Here is a 20,246-nt window from a genome sequence, read left to right as displayed (position 1 = left end):
TGCCCTTTTCCCTGGATGATGGAAGGAGATGCCCTTTTCCCTGGATGATGTAGGGAGATGTTCTTTTCTCTGGATGATGGAGGGAGATGCCCTTTTCCCTGGATGATGGTGGGAGGTGCCCTTTTCCCTGGATGATGGTGGGAGGTGCCCTTTTCCCAGGATGATGGAGGGAGATGCCCTTTTCCCTGGATGATGGAGGGAGGTGCCCTTTTCCCTGGATGATGGAGGGAGATGTTCTTTTCTCTGGATGATGGAGGGAGATGCCCTTTTCCCTGGATGATGGAGGGAGGTGCCCTTTTCCCTGGATGATGGAGGGAGGTGTCCTTTTCCCTAGATTATGGAGGGAGATGCCCTTTTCCCTAGATGATGGAAGGAGATGGCCTTTTCCCTAGATGATGGAGGGAGATGCCCTTTTCCTTGGATGATGAAAGGAGATGCCCTTTTCCCTAGATGATGGAGGGAGATGCCCTTTTCCCTGGATGATCGAGGCAGGTGCCCTTTTCCCTGGATGATCGAGGGAGATGCCCTTTTCCCTAGATGATGGAGGGAGATGCCCTTTTCCCTAGATGATGGAGGGAGATGCCCTTTTCCCTAGATGATGGAGGGAGATGCCCTTTTCCCTGGATGATGGAGGGAGGTGCCCTTTTCCCTGGATGATGGAGGGAGATGCCCTTTTTCCTGGATGGTGGAGGGAGATGCCCTTTTCCCTAGATGATGGAGGGAAATGCCCTTTTTCCTGGATGATGGAGGGAGGTGCCCTTTTCCCTAGATTTGGAGGGAGATGCCCTTTTCCCTAGATGATGGAAGGAGATGGCCTTTTCCCTAGATGATGGAGGGAGATGCCCTTTTCCTTGGATGATGGAAGGAGATGCCCTTTTCCCTGGATGATGGAGGGAGATGCCCTTTTCCGTGGATGATCGAGGGAGATGCCCTTTTCCCTAGATGATGGAGGGAGATGCCCTTTTCCCTGGATGATGGTGGGAGGTGCCCTTTTCCCGGGATGATGGAGGGAGATGCCCTTTTCCCTGGATGATGGAGGGAGATGCCCTTTTCCCTGGATGATGGAGGGAGATGCCCTTTTCCCTGGATGATGGTGGGAGGTGCCCTTTTCCCGGGATGATGGAGGGAGGTGCCCTTTTCCCTGGATGATGGAAGGAGATGCCCTTTTCCCTGGATGATGTAGGGAGATGTTCTTTTCTCTGGATGATGGAGGGAGATGCCCTTTTCCCTGGATGATGGAGGGAGATGCCCTTTTCCCGGGATGATGGAGGGAGATGCCCTTTTCCCTGGATGATGGAGGGAGATGCCCTTTTCCTTGGATGATGGAGGGAGATGCCCTTTCCCCTGGATGATGGAGGGAGATGCCCTTTTCCCTGGATGATGGAGGGAGGTGTCCTTTTCCCTGGATGATGCTGGGTTGCTCCAGGCCAGGGGAGTTCCCAGCATGGGCTGCACTAAGTCCAGCCCAGAGCAGCTCCCCTAGGGCAGGTGCATTCTCAGCAACATCGCGAGCAGTGGGGAGGCAGAGGACTGGAGTTGACCAAGTCAGAACTATTTTGTCTTTGAGGAATTGTCCTGGAAGGGCTGCCCTGCCCATTATCCTTCCTGTCCTTCCCTGTACCGGGAAACACCCCAGTTTGGGGCCATTTGTGTCCTGAGGCCTCAGAATAGCATCTTGTACCTGCTGACCAGTAAGGTGGCTCTGTCCCCAGCACGTGTGGGTAGTGTGAGGGCTAGCATGCGTCCAGGCCTCTCCTGAGGGTCTATTCTCTGCAGGTTCCCCTGAGGGCCGGGTGTGGCCTCGGTGTCCACCACTCCTGCAGGCAGAGACCTGACCCAGGAACCTTCAGCCCCCACAGGGCAAAAGGCCGTGCTTGTTCCATTTCTTTGAAAATGGTGATGAAAGTTCAGCACACGCTTAACCATTTGAAAGTGAATCCTGTGCATGCAAGTGGAGCTGTGCTCAAGTGGTAGCATTCCAGTCTTGAGCAGAGGAGCTGAGACAGTGTCCAGGCCCTGAGTTCAAGCTCCAGTACTGGCCCCAAATCAAGCCAAGAGAAAACATTCTAATGGGGATTGTGTGCATGTGGTGGGTGGCTTTGGGACCCCCAGGACACCTGTCGTCCCCGCCCTGTGGGCACTGGCCTGTGTGCCTCTGTCAGGACTCCTGCCCTCATGCCTTCCCAGGTGGTCTCCGCGGGCGCACTGCCCCCACAGCTTGGAGCCTCGCACGTTCTGGTGGCCCCTGAGGACCACGGCTGTCTGTGTGCATCCGTTCACCCACCTTTGGACTGTGCGCTCAGGCTTCTGAGACTGACCTCACCATAGGCACTGTGGCACACACAGGGCTCCTCTGGAGATAGGGTCTTGTCTGTCCTGAGCTGCTTATCTCATTGCTGGCTAGGTCTAGGCCATGTGCCTCCAGATCCCAGGCCCTGCTGCCTTCCTGTCCTGGCTCCTGCCCCTTCCAGCCCAGAAGCAGTCAGCTAGACAGCACTCAGCTGTCTGGCCCTCTGCTCTCCAGCCGGGGTCTGGGGCCCCTAGGGTGCAGGTGTTGGGTGGAGGAGTAGGCAGAGTGGATGAGGCCCTGCTCTTGGGCACAGCAAGCACACAGTTGCACAGGAGGGATAGCTGAGGACTTGGGCTGGAGGCTTCTGGGCAGCTTCATAGAGAAGAATGTGTGTGTGTGTGTGGGGGGGTCAAGGGCCACAGAAAGGAACTGCAGGCAACAAGAAAGAAGCTCCCCGAGGCGGCTTGGAGAGGTTGAGGAACGAGCAGGAAGGCGTGAGAGCAGGCCCTGGGCCAGGCTCTCATGCGTGCTCACCAGGGCCGAGGCAGGCCAGCAGCTCCGCTGCGGTTGGGGTGAAGGAGAAGGATGTCCCACAGTGCCAGCCAGGGATGAGGGTGGCTGGAGTGGCGCAGCAAGCGGGCACCGCTGACTCCAGAAGAGCCCTGGATGGGCTGTGATTCCGGGCAGGCTGGCTGGGGGATTGGCATGGACCTGAGAAGAAGCATTTCTGAGTGGGTACCCGGGCGCTGGAGGGGTCCTGAGTGGGTACCCGGGCGCTGGAGGGGTCCGGGGTGGGTACCCGGGCGCTGGAGGGGTCCTGTGATGATTAGCAGGAGTAATTCAACTGGAACTGTCCCCTGGAGGGACTCCAGGCAGAGGGTGTCGTCAGGAGGCAGCGCCCGGGAGGAGCCTTCTCCCCCACTTTTGAGCTGGCAGATTCCCTGCCGAGGTTCCAGAAGCTCCACAGCCTGCAGCTCCCACGCCAGGCCCTCTCGGGAGCCCGCAGTTGCTGTGGCAGTACTGGAGGTGGCACCTTTAGGGGACCTGGGCCCTGAGGAGCCCTAGGTTCTGGTTACCGGCATGGCAGTGTGTGCGCGTGTGCTGGGGAGATGCAGACTTCCCCGTCCTTCCCGTTCCCTGTCCTGAGAGCGTCACCTCCGGCTGTGCTGTGCTGGTCAGTCGGGTATCGAGGGTCCCTCCAGAGTCCTTTGTGCGGTGAGAGGTCTGGAGGTCTTGCGGTCAGGATGGGGAGCCAGGCCTCCTGAGCCCCAGGCTTCCTGGGCCCTGCCTGTGTTTGGTGTTTGCCCGGCCTCCTCTCGGGGCCTTTGGCTCTGGAGGTGTCTCCTGACTGGTGTGCTGGGCCTGCACAGACCCGGACGGCCTGAGGATCCCTGGGCAGAGGGTGGCCGCTGTGATGGAGCAGCGAGGCCTCCCATCCATCAGGCCTGCGCCTGGAGCTGGGTCAGCCTTCCTCCTGCTCCTCCTCCTCCTCCTCCTCCTCCTCCTCCTCCTCCTCCTCCCATCCATCAGGCCTGCGCCTGGAGCTGCCGTCAGCCTTCCTCCTCCTCCTCCTCCTCCTCCTCCTCCTCCCATCCATCAGGCCTGCGCCTGGAGCTGCCGTCAGCCTTCCTCCTGCTCCTCCTCCTCCTCCCTCCCTATGGAGGGGGCAGCGGGCCTGGCGGCAGAGCAGTTTATTAGGGGGACAATTAGATTTCAGGCCATGGTGCTGGCCGTGGCTTAACGCAGGAGATGGCAGAACTGCCCCAGGGAGCTGGATGTGACCACAGGGCACTTGCTCTGGCCTACCCTGGCCGTTCTCTCCTCCCGGGCCCTGCTGGACTCCTGGGTCGCCGCCCCTGCCCTGGGCCATGCGCTGTCTGTGGGAATGGACAGTGTGGTTTCTGATGGGACCCATGGGAACACAGGATTCCTTTCCAGTGGAAGAGAGGTCAACTCTCCTTCCCCCACGCATCCCCCCTCCCCCACACTATCCCTTCTCCCATGCTACCACCCCTCCCCACCCAGGGATTCCCCCCCTCCCCCCCCCCACCCCCCCCCCCCCCCCCCCCCCCCGCCCCAGCCTGCTCCAGCTGGATTCCCTCCTGAGCCATGGCAGGTTACCTCGGCGCCTCTGTTCTGTGTCTGTGGATGAGGCGGAGCGCATGAAGCCCGTACTCCAAGAGCCTGGCTGGTGTGCCGGTTCCCTTCCACTTGGCTTCCCCAGCATTCTGAGGCCTGGAGTCAGCTGACGGGGCTAGGACAGGCCTGCACCAGCTGCTCCCGTGTTGGGGTCTGTAAGTCACTGCATATATACAGTGGGCTGAGACCCCTCCCATGTCTGGGCCAGTCTTTGGGCTGGAGCTGACTGGGGAGTCTGCGATCCCAGAGGTCGTCGCCGGTGTCTCTGCCAGTGTCTGTGGGTGCCACCAACCTCTAGACAGCAGCCCTGCCCCGGTGTGGGAGGCGAGGTTGGACAGGAGGTGGAAGAGGCAGCGACGGGTTTGTCTTACCTCCCTACGGGTAAAAAAGAGATTCCTTGCGGAGTGGGAGGGGAGAGGTGAAGGCCGAGAGGAGTGGGTGGGGTGGGGGCCTCCCTGGAATGCAGGGGCTCATGGGTGTGCACACACACACACATACTGCATACACACTACACACACACCACACACACACTACATACATACACACACTACATACACACTACACACACTACATACACACTACACACATACACACACTACAGACACACTACACATACTTACACACCACACACACTACACACTACATACACACTACATACACACCACACACATACTACATACATACACACACTACATACACACTACACACACTACACACACCACGCACACACTACACACACTACATACATACTACATACACACCACATACACTGCATACATACTACATACACACACTACATACACACTACACACACTACATACACACTACATACACACTACATACACACTACACACACTACACACACTACACACACCACGCACACACTACACACACTACATACATACTACATACACACTGCACACACTGCATACATACTACATACACACACTACATACACACTACACACACTACATACACACTACATACACACTACATACACACTACACACACTACATACACACTACATACACACTACACACACACACTACACACACTACACACACACACACCGCACACACACACTACACACACCGCACACACTACACACACACTGCACACACACCGCACACACACCACAAACACACCACACACACTACACACACACACACCACATACTACACACACTACATACACACTACACACACTACACACACCACGCACACACTACACACACTACATACATACTACATACACACCACATACACTGCATACATACTACATACACACACTACATACACACTACACACACTACATACACACTACATACACACTACATACACACTACACACACTACACACACTACACACACCACGCACACACTACACACACTACATACATACTACATACACACTGCACACACTGCATACATACTACATACACACACTACATACACACTACACACACTACATACACACTACATACACACTACATACACACTACACACACTACATACACACTACATACACACTACACACACACACTACACACACTACACACACACACACCGCACACACACACTACACACACCGCACACACTACACACACACTGCACACACACCGCACACACACCACAAACACACCACACACACTACACACACACACACCACATACTACACACACTACATACACACTACACACACTACACACACCACGCACACACTACACACACTACATACATACTACATACACACCACACACACTGCATACATACTACATACACACACTACATACACACTACATACACACTACATACACACTACATACACACTACATACACACTACACACACACACTACACACACTGCACACACACACTACACTACACACACACACCGCACACACACACTACACACACCGCACACACTACACACACACTGCACACACACCGCACACACACCACACACACACCACACACACTACACACACACACCACATACTACACACACTACATACACACTACACACACTACATACACACTATACACACTACACACACACTACATACACACTACACACACACACCACACATACTACACACACACTACATACATACTACATACACTACACACGCACCACACATACTACACACACTACATACACACTACATACACACTACACACACACACTACACACACTGCACACACACACTACACACACTACACACACACACCGCACACACACACTACACACACCGCACACACTACACACACACTGCACACACACCGCACACACACCACACACACACCACACACACTACACACACACACCACATACTACACACACTACATACACACTACACACACTACATACACACTATACACACTACACACACACACTACATACACACTACACACACACACCACACACACTACACACACACTACATACATACTACATACACTACACACGCACCACACATACTACACACACACACTACATACACACTACACACACACCACACATACTACACACACACTACATACACACCACACACATACTACATACATACACACACTACATACACACTACACACACTACACACACCACACACACACTACACACACTACATACATACTACATACACACCACACACACTGCATACATACTACATACACACACTACATACACACTACACACACACCACACATACTACACACACACACTACATACACACTACACACACACCACACATACTACACACACACTGCATACATACTACATACACTACACACACACCACACATACTACACACACACACCACACATACTACACACACACTACATACACACCACACACATACTACATACATACACACACTACATACACACTACACACACCACGCACACACTACACACACTACATACATACTACATACACACCACACACACTGCATACATACTACATACACACACTACATACACACTACACACACTACATACACACTACATACACACTACATACACACTACACACACTACATACATACTACATACACACCACACACTGCATACATGCTACATACACACACTACATACACACTACACACACTACATACACACTACACACACACACTACACACACTGCACACACACACTACACACACTCCACACACACACCGCACACACACTACACACACCGCACACACTACACACACACTGCACACACACTGCACACACACCACACACACTACATACACACTACACACACTACATACACACTACACACTACACACACACACCACACACACTACACACTACATACACACTACACACACACACCACACATACTACACACACACTACATACACACTACACACACTACATACATACTACACACACTACACACACACACTACATACACACTACACACACATACTACATACACACTACACACACACTGCACACACACACTGCACACTACACACACTGCACACACACACACTACACACACACTACACACACACTGCACACACACACTCCACACACTCCACACACACCGCACACACTCCACACACACTGCACACACTCCACACACACACTACATACACACTACACACACACTGCACACACTACACACACTTACACACACACCACACACACTACACACTACATACACACTACATACACACCACACACATACTACATACATACACACACTACATACACACTACATACACACTACACACACTACGCACACACTACACACACTACATACACACTACATACACACCACACACATACTACATACATACACACACTACATACACACTACATACACACTACACACACTACGCACACACTACACACACTACATACACACTACATACACACCACACACATACTACATACATACACACACTACATACACACTACATACACACTACACACACTACGCACACACTACACACTACATACATACTACATACACACCACACACATTGCATACATACTACACACACTACATACACACTACACACACTACATACATACTACACACACACACACTACACACACACCACATATACTACACACACACACTACATACACACTACACACATACTACATACACACTACATACACACTACACACACTGCACACACACACACTCCACACACACCGCACACACTCCACACACACACTCCACACACTCCACACACACCGCACACACTCCACACACACACTCCACACACTCCACACACACACTCCACACACTCCACACACACCGCACACACTCCACACACACACTACATACACACTACACACACACTGCACACACACACTCCACACTACACACACTACACACACACACTCCACACTACACACACTGCACACACACACTACACACACACTACACACACTGCACACACACACTACACACACACTACATACACACTACACACATACTACATACACACTACACACACACTACACACACACACTGCACACACACACACTACACACACACTACACACACACTGCACACACACACTCCACACACTCCACACACACCGCACACACTCCACACACACTACATACACACTACATACACACCACACACATACTACATACATACACACACTACATATACACTATACACACTACACACACTACGCACACACTACACACACTACATACATACTACATACACACCACATACACTGCATACATACTACATACACACCACACACACTGCATACATGCTACATACACACACAACACACACACTACACACACTACGCACACTATGCACACTACACACACTACATACATACTACATACACACCACACACACTGCATACATGCTACATACACACAACACACACACTACACACACTACGCACACTATGCACACTACACACACTACATACATACTACATACACACCACACACACTGCATACATGCTACATACACACACTACATACACACTACACACACACTACACACACACTGCACACACACCACACACACTACACACACACACCACACACTACACACACACACACCACACATACTACACACACACTACATACACACTACACACACTACACACACACACTACATACACACTACACACACACTACATACACACACTCCACACACACCACACACACTACACACACACTGCACACACACTACACACACCACACACACTACACACACACTACACACACTGCACACACACTACACACACCACACACACTACACACACCCCACACACACCACACACACTACACACACACTGCACACACACTGCACACACACTACACACACTACACACACACTACACACAGACTGCACACACACCGCACACACACTACACACACTACACACACACACTACATACACACTACACAAACACTGCACACACACACTGCACACACTACACACACTATACACACTACACACACTATATACACTACACACACTACACACACACCACACACACTACACACACACACACTACACACACACTCCACACACACTACACACACACTACACACACTACACACAAACACTACATACACACTATACAACACACTACATACACACTGCACACACACCACACACACTACACACACTACATACATACTACTTACACATCACACACACTACATACATACTACATACACACCACACAGATACTACATACACACTACACATACACTACACACACTACACACACTACATACATACTACACACACACCACACACATACTACATACACACTACACACACACCACACACATACTACATAGATACTACATACACACTACACATACACTACATACACTACACACACTACATACATACTACATACACACCACACACACTACATACACACTACACACACACCACACACACTACATACATACTACATGCACATCACACACACTACCTACATACTACACACACGACATACACACTACATACACACTACACACACACACACACACACGCACACACACGTGCCCTTCTGGCTTTTAGACCCTGCCGGTGCTGGCTTCCCACTCCCCCCAGGGGCTGGCTGGCCTGTGTACCTCCTCCACCTCTGCCCCGTCTATCACATTCTCTTTGTGCTCGGATTCCATTTCAAGACTGGTTCTGGTCTCTGCCCAGAGCTCAGGCCCCAGCTCTCGTCCAGTGAGGGCCCCTCGCTGCTGGTAAGGGCACCTGTCCGCTCTCAACCCTCCATCTGCTTGCTTCTGATGTGGAGCCTGGATGCACATGGGAACACAGGAAAGTTCCCGGGACGCGCGCCAGACGGCCTCTTCCACACTCCCGCAGGGCTGCCCCGGCCCAGGGGTGGGGCTGGGGACCAGCTTCTTGTGATGCTCGTCTCCTGGGCAGCAGGGCCAGGAAAGCGTCTTGAAGTCCAATCGGTTCTTAAGATTACCTTTGAAACCCCTTGTGTTGTCATTTGGGGCGGCACAAAGCCTATCGTCCTTCTGTCCTGTCTGGACCTGCCTGCTAGAGGGGTGGGAAGGGCGCCTCCCTCCCAGACTCCCTGCCGGAGTCGTTGGTGACAAAGGGGAGATGCCCGCAGCCCTGGTGGTCTTGGGTCTGCAGCTCCCAGCCCCAGCTGGGCGAGCAGGGCAGAGCACGTCTCCTCCCCTGTGGGCTGCCTCCCGTGGGGATCGCCTGGAGGAAGGTGCTGGGCTCCGTGGAGCACAACCACAGACTCCCAAGGTCACTGTCCCCTCTTCAAGGGGAGAGCTGGGTCCTCAGTCCACTGCTGTGGTTTCTGTGAGTGTAAGGAAACAAGCAGTGCTGCAGGATGGTGGAGGGCAGATGAGACAGAACATGGCCTCTGCCAGGCATGAGCACAGCTCCCGGTCAGTGGCCAATGACAAGCTGGGCTTGTCCCTCTGGCTTGGCCTCAAGGTGGCTGATTGTGTGCTGTGGGCGGGGTCTGAGGACCTGTTTTTGTGGGGGGCAGGCCTCCCCATGCTGGGCCCACAACACGGGACTGCTCTGAAGTACCCCCATCCTGGAGGTGAGAGGGAACAGAGGCCTCAGTTTCCCCAGTTCTAAGGGGAGTGTGGGGCCTGTGTCTGGGTGCTTGTTGGTCACTCAGATGCCCACAGTAGGTGAGGGCTGGACAAGTCTGCCTACTGGTCAGCCTGCCAGATTCATGCCGGTGAGTGGGGGATTCGATCCTAGCTGGGTTTCTCTGGGACCTGCCCCGGGGCCCCACGCTCCGGGGATTGTTGAACCTGGGGACAGCCCTCAGCTGCAACCCAAGCCCCCTCTCTCGCCGCCTCCAGGGACGCCGTGTGGGCGACTTCCTCACTGCCTCCCTGCCTTCCCATGGGGCCATCTGTGCCGTCTGTTCCCCAAACCGAAAAACACAGTGAGGAGCAGCGGGCTCTCTGCGGGGCTGCTGGGATGGCCGCCAGCTGCCTCGCCTCTGGGGGCGAGGTGCAGAGGGGCAGCACGGTCACCGCCCTCCCTGACCAGGCTGGGCTCATCTCCCCCTGGAGTTCGTCAGTGTGGCCCACCTTCTGTGTTTCTGGAATGTTCTAGACGCCTGGCCGGAGCCCCTGAGGAACAGACCGGAGAGGATCCGATCGCTTGGCACCTAGGCCCTTATACTTTAAAAAGTTATTTTATTTTGGTTTTTGCCAGTCCTGGGGCTTGAACTCAGGGCCTGGGCACTGTCCTTGAACACTTCTTGCTCAAGGCAAGTGCTCTGCCACTTGAGCCACAGTATCACTTCTGGCTTTTTTTTTTCCAGAAGTGGAGATGGGCACAGAAGAGAGCTTATGGCGGGAAGTGAGAGATTATATAGGGGAGGATATGGCCACAGTGGAAGTGGATGTGATCTTAGAGGATGGGGAAATAACCTCAGACACTTTCCGCTTTTTCTGTGTACATGGTACCAAAGAATGGAACCCAGGGCTTTGTGCGTGCTAGGCGAGTCCTCTACCACTAGGCTGGGCTCCTGGCCCCCAGTATTTTATTTTATTTGTTTTTTGTGTGTGTGTGTTTTTTTCATATATTTTATTGTAATTAACAGAAGGGTTACATTATATTCACCAGATAGAAGGTGCATTACTTCACAAACACTGATACCCTTTCTCATGTCTTGGTCCTATTTCCCTCCCCCCACCCACGCCCCTCATCTTGTTTTCCCCTCTTCCCTATCTGATTTCAAATAACCAAATACACATATATCCAATATATCAGATAACAAGGTGCAATACTGTAACAATATGAGATAACCAAGGACAGCCAAAGAGATGACAGATAACAGAGTACATTAAGGACAACAATCATTCATTATATGGCTTTTGTTTCTATATCCTGGACGTCCTTTCATTTAGCATCATACTGTATGGCTTTATGTATCAAGGTTTTGTTCTATTGTAAATCTCTGCTAGGAGAGCCCAAGGTTTCTACTGATTATGACAAATGAGGGCAACCATTGAGCCTGTGTTCCTCTGGGTCTGGCTTACTTCACTTAATATGATTTTTTCTAAGTCTTTCCACTTCCTTACAAATGGGGCAATGTCGTTCTTTCTGACAGCAGCATAGAATTCCATTGTGGACAGATACCACACCTTGTGGATCCCCTCATCAGCTGAGGGGCATCTGGACTGGTTCTGTATCTTTGCTCTGGTGAATAGTGCTGCAGTGGACATGGTTGTGCTGGTGGCTTTAGTGTGTCCTTCATTGTTTTATTTTTAATGGTTATTGTAAAGATGATTTACAGAGCAGTGACAGTTTCCTATGTCAGGTGGCAGTGCCACCCTTTCACTCTCGCCCAGATTTTCCCTCCCTCGCTGACCACATTTGTGAAGTTCACTTTTCCAGCACTGTAGTGCTGGACGAGTCCCGTGCTGTGTCGTTCGTTCACCCTTTGGCTTTATGGTTTCAATTTAAAAGACTGCTTTACAGGGTGATGGCCTGTCCCGTCCTCTCTGCCCCTCCACATGGCTGCTCCGCCTCCCCGGGCCCCGTGTGTGCAAGGACAGTTCCTGCTTCCCCTCTGCCTTCCTATTCTTCCTTCCTCTGCAGGGAGAGCCCAGGAAACCCAGTGGGGGGCAGCTCACTGGAGGACAGCTCACAGAGGACAGCTCATGGGGGGACAGCCCACAGGGGACAGCTCACAGGGGACAACTCACAGTGAGGACAGCTGACGGGACAGCTCACAGGGGACAGCTCACAGGGGACAACTCACAGTGAGGACAGCTGACAGGACAGCTCACAGGGGACAGCTCACAGTGGGGACAGCCCATGGGACAGCTCATAGGGGACAGCTCACAGTAGGGACAGCTCACAAGGGACAACTCACAGTGAGGACAGCTGACAGGACAGCTCACAGGGGACAGCTCACAGGGGACAGCTCACAGTGAGGACAGCTGACAGGACAGCTCACAGGGGACAGCTCACAGTGGGGACAGCCCATGGGACAGCTCATAGGGGACAGCTCACAGTAGGGACAGCTCACAAGGGACAACTCACAGTGAGGACAGCTGACAGGACAGCTCACAGTGGGGACAGCTCACAGGGGACAACTCACAGTGAGGACAGCTGACAAGACAGCCCACAGGGAACAACTCACAGGGGACAACTCACAGTGAGGACAGCTGACGGGACAGCTCACAGGGGACAGCTCACAGTGGGGACAGCTGACAGGACAGCTCACAGGGGACAGCTCACAGTGGGGACAGCCCATGGGACAGCTTATAGGGGACAGCTCACAGTAGGGACAGCTCACAAGGGACAACTCACAGTGAGGACAGCTGACAGGACAGCTCACAGGGGACAGCTCACAGGGGACAACTCACAGTGAGGACAGCTGACAGGACAGCTCACAGGGGACAGCTCACAGTGGGGACAGCCCATGGGACAGCTTATAGGGGACAGCTCACAGTGAGGACAGCTGACAGGACAGCCCACAGGGAACAACTCACAGGGGACAACTCACAGTGAGGACAGCTGACGGGACAGCTCACAGGGGACAGCTCACAGTGGGGACAGCTGACAGGACAGCTCACAGGGGACAGCTCACAGTGGGGACAGCCCATGGGACAGCTCATAGGGGACAGCTCACAGTAGGGACAGCTCACAAGGGACAACTCACAGTGAGGACAGCTGACAGGACAGCTCACAGTGGGGACAGCTCACAGGGGACAACTCACAGTGAGGACAGCTGACGGGACAGCTCACAGGGGACAGCTCACAGTGGGGACAGCTGACAGGACAGCTCACAGGGGACAGCTCACAGGGGACAACTCACAGGGGACAGCTCACAGGGGACAACTCACAGTGGGGACAGCTGACAGGACAGCTCACAGGGGACAGCTCACAGTGGGGACAGCTGACAGGACAGCTCACAGGGGACAGCTCACAGGGGACAGCTCACAGTGAGGACAGCTGACAGGACAGCTCACAGGGGACAGCTGACAGGGGACAGCTCACAGTGAGGACAGCTGACAGGACAGCCCACAGGGAACAACTCACAGGGGACAACTCACAGTGAGGACAGCTGACGGGACAGCTCACAGTGGGGACAGCTGACAGGACAGCTCACAGGGGACAGCTCACAGTGGGGACAGCCCATGGGACAGCTCATAGGGGACAGCTCACAGTAGGGACAGCTCACAAGGGACAACTCACAGTGAGGACAGCTGACAGGACAGCTCACAGGGGACAGCTCACAGGGGACAGCTCACAGTGAGGACAGCTGACAGGACAGCTCACAGGGGACAGCTCACAGTGGGGACAGCCCATGGGACAGCTCATAGGGGACAGCTCACAGTAGGGACAGCTCACAAGGGACAACTCACAGTGAGGACAGCTGACAGGACAGCTCACAGTGGGGACAGCTCACAGGGGACAACTCACAGTGAGGACAGCTGACGGGACAGCTCACAGGGGACAGCTCACAGTGGGGACAGCTGACAGGACAGCTCACAGGGGACAGCTCACAGGGGACAACTCACAGGGGACAGCTCACAGGGGACAACTCACAGTGGGGACAGCTGACAGGACAGCTCACAGGGGACAGCTCACAGTGGGGACAGCTGACAGGACAGCTCACAGGGGACAGCTCACAGGGGACAGCTCACAGTGAGGACAGCTGACAGGACAGCTCACAGGGGACAGCTGACAGGGGACAGCTCACAGTGAGGACAGCTGACAGGACAGCCCACAGGGAACAACTCACAGGGGACAACTCACAGTGAGGACAGCTGACGGGACAGCTCACAGTGGGGACAGCTGACAGGACAGCTCACAGGGGACAGCTCACAGTGGGGACAGCCCATGGGACAGCTCATAGGGGACAGCTCACAGTAGGGACAGCTCACAAGGGACAACTCACAGTGAGGACAGCTGACAGGACAGCTCACAGGGGACAGCTCACAGGGGACAGCTCACAGTGAGGACAGCTGACAGGACAGCTCACAGGGGACAGCTCACAGTGGGGACAGCCCATGGGACAGCTCATAGGGGACAGCTCACAGTAGGGACAGCTCACAAGGGACAACTCACAGTGAGGACAGCTGACAGGACAGCTCACAGGGGACAGCTCACAGGGGACAGCTCACAGTGGGGACAGCTGACAGGACAGCTCACAGGGGACAGCTCACAGGGGACAGCTCACAGTGAGGACAGCTGACAGGACAGCTCACAGGGGACAGCTCACAGTGGGGACAGCCCATGGGACAGCTCATAGGGGACAGCTCACAGTAGGGACAGCTCACAAGGGACAACTCACAGTGAGGACAGCTGACAGGACAGCTCACAGGGGACAGCTCACAGGGGACAGCTCACAGTGAGGACAGCTGACAAGACAGCCCACAGGGAACAACTCACAGGGGACAACTCACAGGGGACAGCTCACAGGGGACAACTCACAGTGAGGACAGCTGACGGGACAGCTCACAGGGGACAGCTCACAGTGGGGACAGCTGACAGGACAGCTCACAGGGGACAGCTCACAGGGGACAACTCACAGGGGACAGCTCACAGGGGACAACTCACAGTGAGGACAGCTGACAGGACAGCTCACAGGGGACAGCTCACGGGTACAGTTCACAGTGGGGACAGCTCACAGGGGACAGCCTTCTGGGCGATGTGTCTCCCTTTGGCCTTGCACCTTTCCAGCCCAAGTTTCCTTCTCCTCTACTACTCAACTCTGAAAGTCCTGACTGGCATCTGGAGTGTCCTGTCCTCCCTCCTATTCCTACCCACACTCTCCTGTCCTCCCTCCTATCTTTCTAGAACATCCTGTCCTCCTCCCGTTCCTCCCCGGAACCTCCCCTCCCTCCTCCGGGTCCCCCCCCCCCCCCCCCGCTGAACTGGAGATGATCCCATCACAGAGGGGGAATCACCAGCGTGAGATGTATGAGGTGCCTGCATCATTATTTCCTTTCTTCTTCTTCTTTTTTTTAAAGGACTCAGTTAATTGAATAAATTGGCTAATGAGCAAAGAAAATTAATTGCAGTTTTGAAATATGACTGTGCTTCTCCTGTGCTCTGCCTGTGCCAGGAGCCTCTGTTGCACTGCCATTGTCTCCTCGTGGGAGTGGGCAGCCTAGCACGGCCTGACCATCAGGGGTCCCGCACGAGGGCCAGTCCCTTCCAGCCAGGCTGCATCTGGTCTGTCTGGCGGGAGGCAGCCTCAGGGAAGGCCCCAGGGACCGTGTGTCGCCTTGCTGGGGCCTCAGCCCAGCTGGAGCCGTGCCTGCAATGGTTGGTTCCTCAAAAGCCACTGAGATGGCAGGGTTCGGGCTGGACGGTGAGGGGCCAGCCCTGCGGGTCTGTCTCTGCCCTCGGCGGGGAGGTGTGTGGTCTTGATTTCTGGCTAGCAGGGCTGGGAGGCTGAGTGCTGCCTCTGACCCTCTTTGTCCCACAGGGCACCGCCCAGTTTCTGCTCCCGCACAAGCTTCGTCTGTGCTGCCCCTCCAGTCTTGTCTCCAGTGTTTGGCCCGGTGAATGGACAGGTTGCATCACGGCGTCTCTCCTGACCTGGGTCCCCATGGCTCTGTGCTGACACAGGCCAGATGGCCAGGGGGCTGGCAGGGGTCTCGGCTCTTGCCCACGTTGACCTCAGGCAGGGGCTCCTCGACTGCGGAGCTGCCTGCTGTCCTGGACCCCTGTCTGAGGCCTTGGTCCCCGCTGTGCCTGCGGTGGTCAATCTTCTGTGCAGCACAGCTGGGCCAGTGTCCTAGTAGTGAGGCATCTGCTCGGGTGTTGCTAGGCTCAGTACACATGCCAGTCAGCAGCTGTGAGTAAGGCCTGCGGCCTTCCGTGAGAAGCAGCTCCTGGGGCTCAGAGGTGGGCAGACAGGCCGGTAGAGACCAGCGCCCACGTGGCAGAGGAGCCACAGGGGCCTCGGGGGCCTTCTGGGCAGGGAGGAGGAGGGACAGGGTGGCACGCGCGTGGGAGCGCCTGGGGATCAGGTGGCTGGGCAGGAGGCCCTGCCTGCGTGGACTGGGTGGCCTCTGTGGGCCTTCCGTGCCCACACTATCCTGATGGCCTGCTTGAGTGGACAGCACGGCCTGGGGCCACTCTGCGTGGGGGTGTGGAGAATGACGCTCTGGGAGTGCACAGCTGTCTGGACCCAAGCCGGGCATGGCGGTCAGGTGGCCTGGCCACTAATCTGCCAGCTGTGTAGCATTGCAGGTCTGAGTCTTCTCCTAGGACATGGAGTCCAGGCCTTCCAAGACTTGGTTAACACGCCCCAGTGTCCGTGGGGCCTGTCCTCAGGAGGACCAAAGCAGTGCGAGTCCTGTGGAGTCTTTCTCCAATGTCAGGCCTTGGTCTGAGGGCACCCCTGCCTCTTTGGTTGTGGGGAGGCCCCAGTGGCCCCAGTGCCTTCTGCATACAGCTGGTTGGAAGCTCCTCTGGCACCTGGTAACCACAGCCTGTCCCTGTCCAGTGTCAGGGTAGTGTCTGTGCAGAGTAAGGGGGACACATGTGTGGCTTCCTACCCGCTGCCCTGGGCTCCTCTCCGGGTTCTGCCGTGGCATGGGCACCTGACTCCCGTGGTTCACCGCGGCCACTGAGCAGGCATGCTTGGTTGAGGACTTCCCCAAAGCACCAGCCTGCAGGGCTGCAAGTGCAGAGGTGCTGGGCAGGGCACCGAGGGGCAGTGATGGGCTGTGTGGTTCAGTGCCTTCATGGGGTACTATGGACTGCACCCCTGGACCCTGCAGGTTCTTGGTGGGAGGGCAGGGTGAGGCCTGTGTCTGGAGCCGCCGGCATGGCTGACCTGTCCCGTGTCCTCCAGGTTCCTCCTGGTCTTCTCCTGCCTTGTTCTCTCAGTGTTTTCCACCATCAAGGAGTACGAGAAGAGCTCAGAGGGGGCCCTGTACATCCTGGTGAGTCCACAGATAGGGAGGGGAGGGACGGGAGCGGAGGGGCCCCTGCCGCCTGGGACTGCCCCCCCTCTTACACTGTTGACGCTGGTCTACCTGTTGTGGTGGGCTTTTCCGGAACTCTGTAGTTTGCCCTTGAGTGACATGACAGCCTCTGACAGCCTGCTTTGCCCCTCGCTGTTCCTTGGCAGCCTGGGGCGTGGTGCTCCCACGGGAGCATGGGTGTTCTCCAGCAGACCTGGCACAGCTGTGGGGCCATGGTGACAGGGCAGAGGTGGGCATCATGGCAACTGTACCGTGACTCTGTGTCGTTGGTAACGGGGGACTTCAAGGAAATGGATTCCCACCGGACACTTGCTCTGCTGCCCCCGGCCTGCTGCCCAGAGCTGCCTGGGACCTCCTCACAGTCAGCTGGGAGCAGCCCTGAGCCCAGCCCAGCAGATCCCCACTGCAGCTCCCCCCACCCAGCTCAGCTCACCCCTCCCCTGCAGATCCCACCCCAGCCCACACCCCCCAGCACCACCCACCCAGCTCAGCTCACCCCTCCCCTGCAGATCCCCACCCCAGTCCCCACCACCCAGCTTCCCCCAGCTCAGCTCACCCCTCCCCTGCAGATCCCCACCCCAGTCCCCACCACCCAGCTTCCCCCAGCTCAGCTCACCCCTCCCCTGCAGATCCCCACCCCAGCCTACACCCCCCAGCTCAGCTCACCCCTCCCCTGCAGATCCCCACCCCAGTCCCCACCCCCAGCTCCCCCTAGCTCAGCTCACCCTCCCCTGCAGATCCCCACCCCAGCCTACACCCCCCAGCACCCCCTAGCTCAGCTCACCCCTCCCCTGCAGATCCCCACCCCAGCCTACACCCCCCAGCTCAGCTCACCCATCCCCTGCAGATCCCCACCCCAGCCCCCAACCCCCAGCTCCCCCTAGCTCAGCTCACCACTCCTCTGCAGATCCCCACCCCAGTCCCAACCCCCCAGCTCCCCCTAGCTCAGCTCACCCCTCCCCTGCAGATCCCCACCCCAGCCCCCAACCCCCAGCTCCCCCCAGCTCAGCTCACCACTCCCCTGCAGATCCCCACCCCAGTCCCAACCCCCCAGCTCCCCCTAGCTCAGCTCACCACTCCCCTGCAGATCCCCACCCCAGCCCACACCCCCCAGTTCCCCCCAGCTCAGCTCACCTCTCCCCTGCAGATCCCCACCCCGGTCCCCACCCCCCAGCTCCCCCTAGCTCAGCTCACCCCTCCCCTGCAGATCCCTACCCCAGTCCCCACCCCCCAGCTCTCCCCAGCTCAGCTCACCACTCCCCTGCAGATCCCCACCCCAGCCCACACCCCCCAGTTCTCCCCAGCTCAGCTCACCCCTCCCCTGCAGATCCCCACTCCAGTCCCCACCCCCCAGCTTCCCCCAGCTCAGCTCACCCCTCCCCTACA

General features: G+C 55.5%; 1 protein-coding gene across 1 annotated transcript in view; it reads left to right on the top strand.

Moving 5' to 3' along the window:
* The window catches only part of Kcnq2 (potassium voltage-gated channel subfamily Q member 2), a 38,015-nt gene extending 18,271 nt beyond the window's left edge, over positions 1 to 19,744 (top strand). The window contains exons 2-4 of the mRNA XM_090352738.1: positions 18,728 to 18,818; positions 19,007 to 19,129; positions 19,598 to 19,744. Of these exons, the coding sequence (XP_090208864.1) occupies positions 18,728 to 18,818; positions 19,007 to 19,129; positions 19,598 to 19,744 (361 nt within the window). The remainder of the gene's footprint in view (positions 1 to 18,727; positions 18,819 to 19,006; positions 19,130 to 19,597) is intronic.
* Positions 19,745 to 20,246: the final 502 nt, after the last annotated feature.

Source organism: Megascapheus bottae, chromosome 18 (genome assembly GCF_031878675.1).
Source record: "Megascapheus bottae isolate mThoBot1 chromosome 18, mThoBot2.hap1, whole genome shotgun sequence".
Classification (NCBI taxonomy): domain Eukaryota; kingdom Metazoa; phylum Chordata; class Mammalia; order Rodentia; family Geomyidae; genus Megascapheus; species Megascapheus bottae.
Note: the sequence above shows the minus strand (reverse complement) of the source record. Positions and strands in the feature narration are given on the sequence as shown.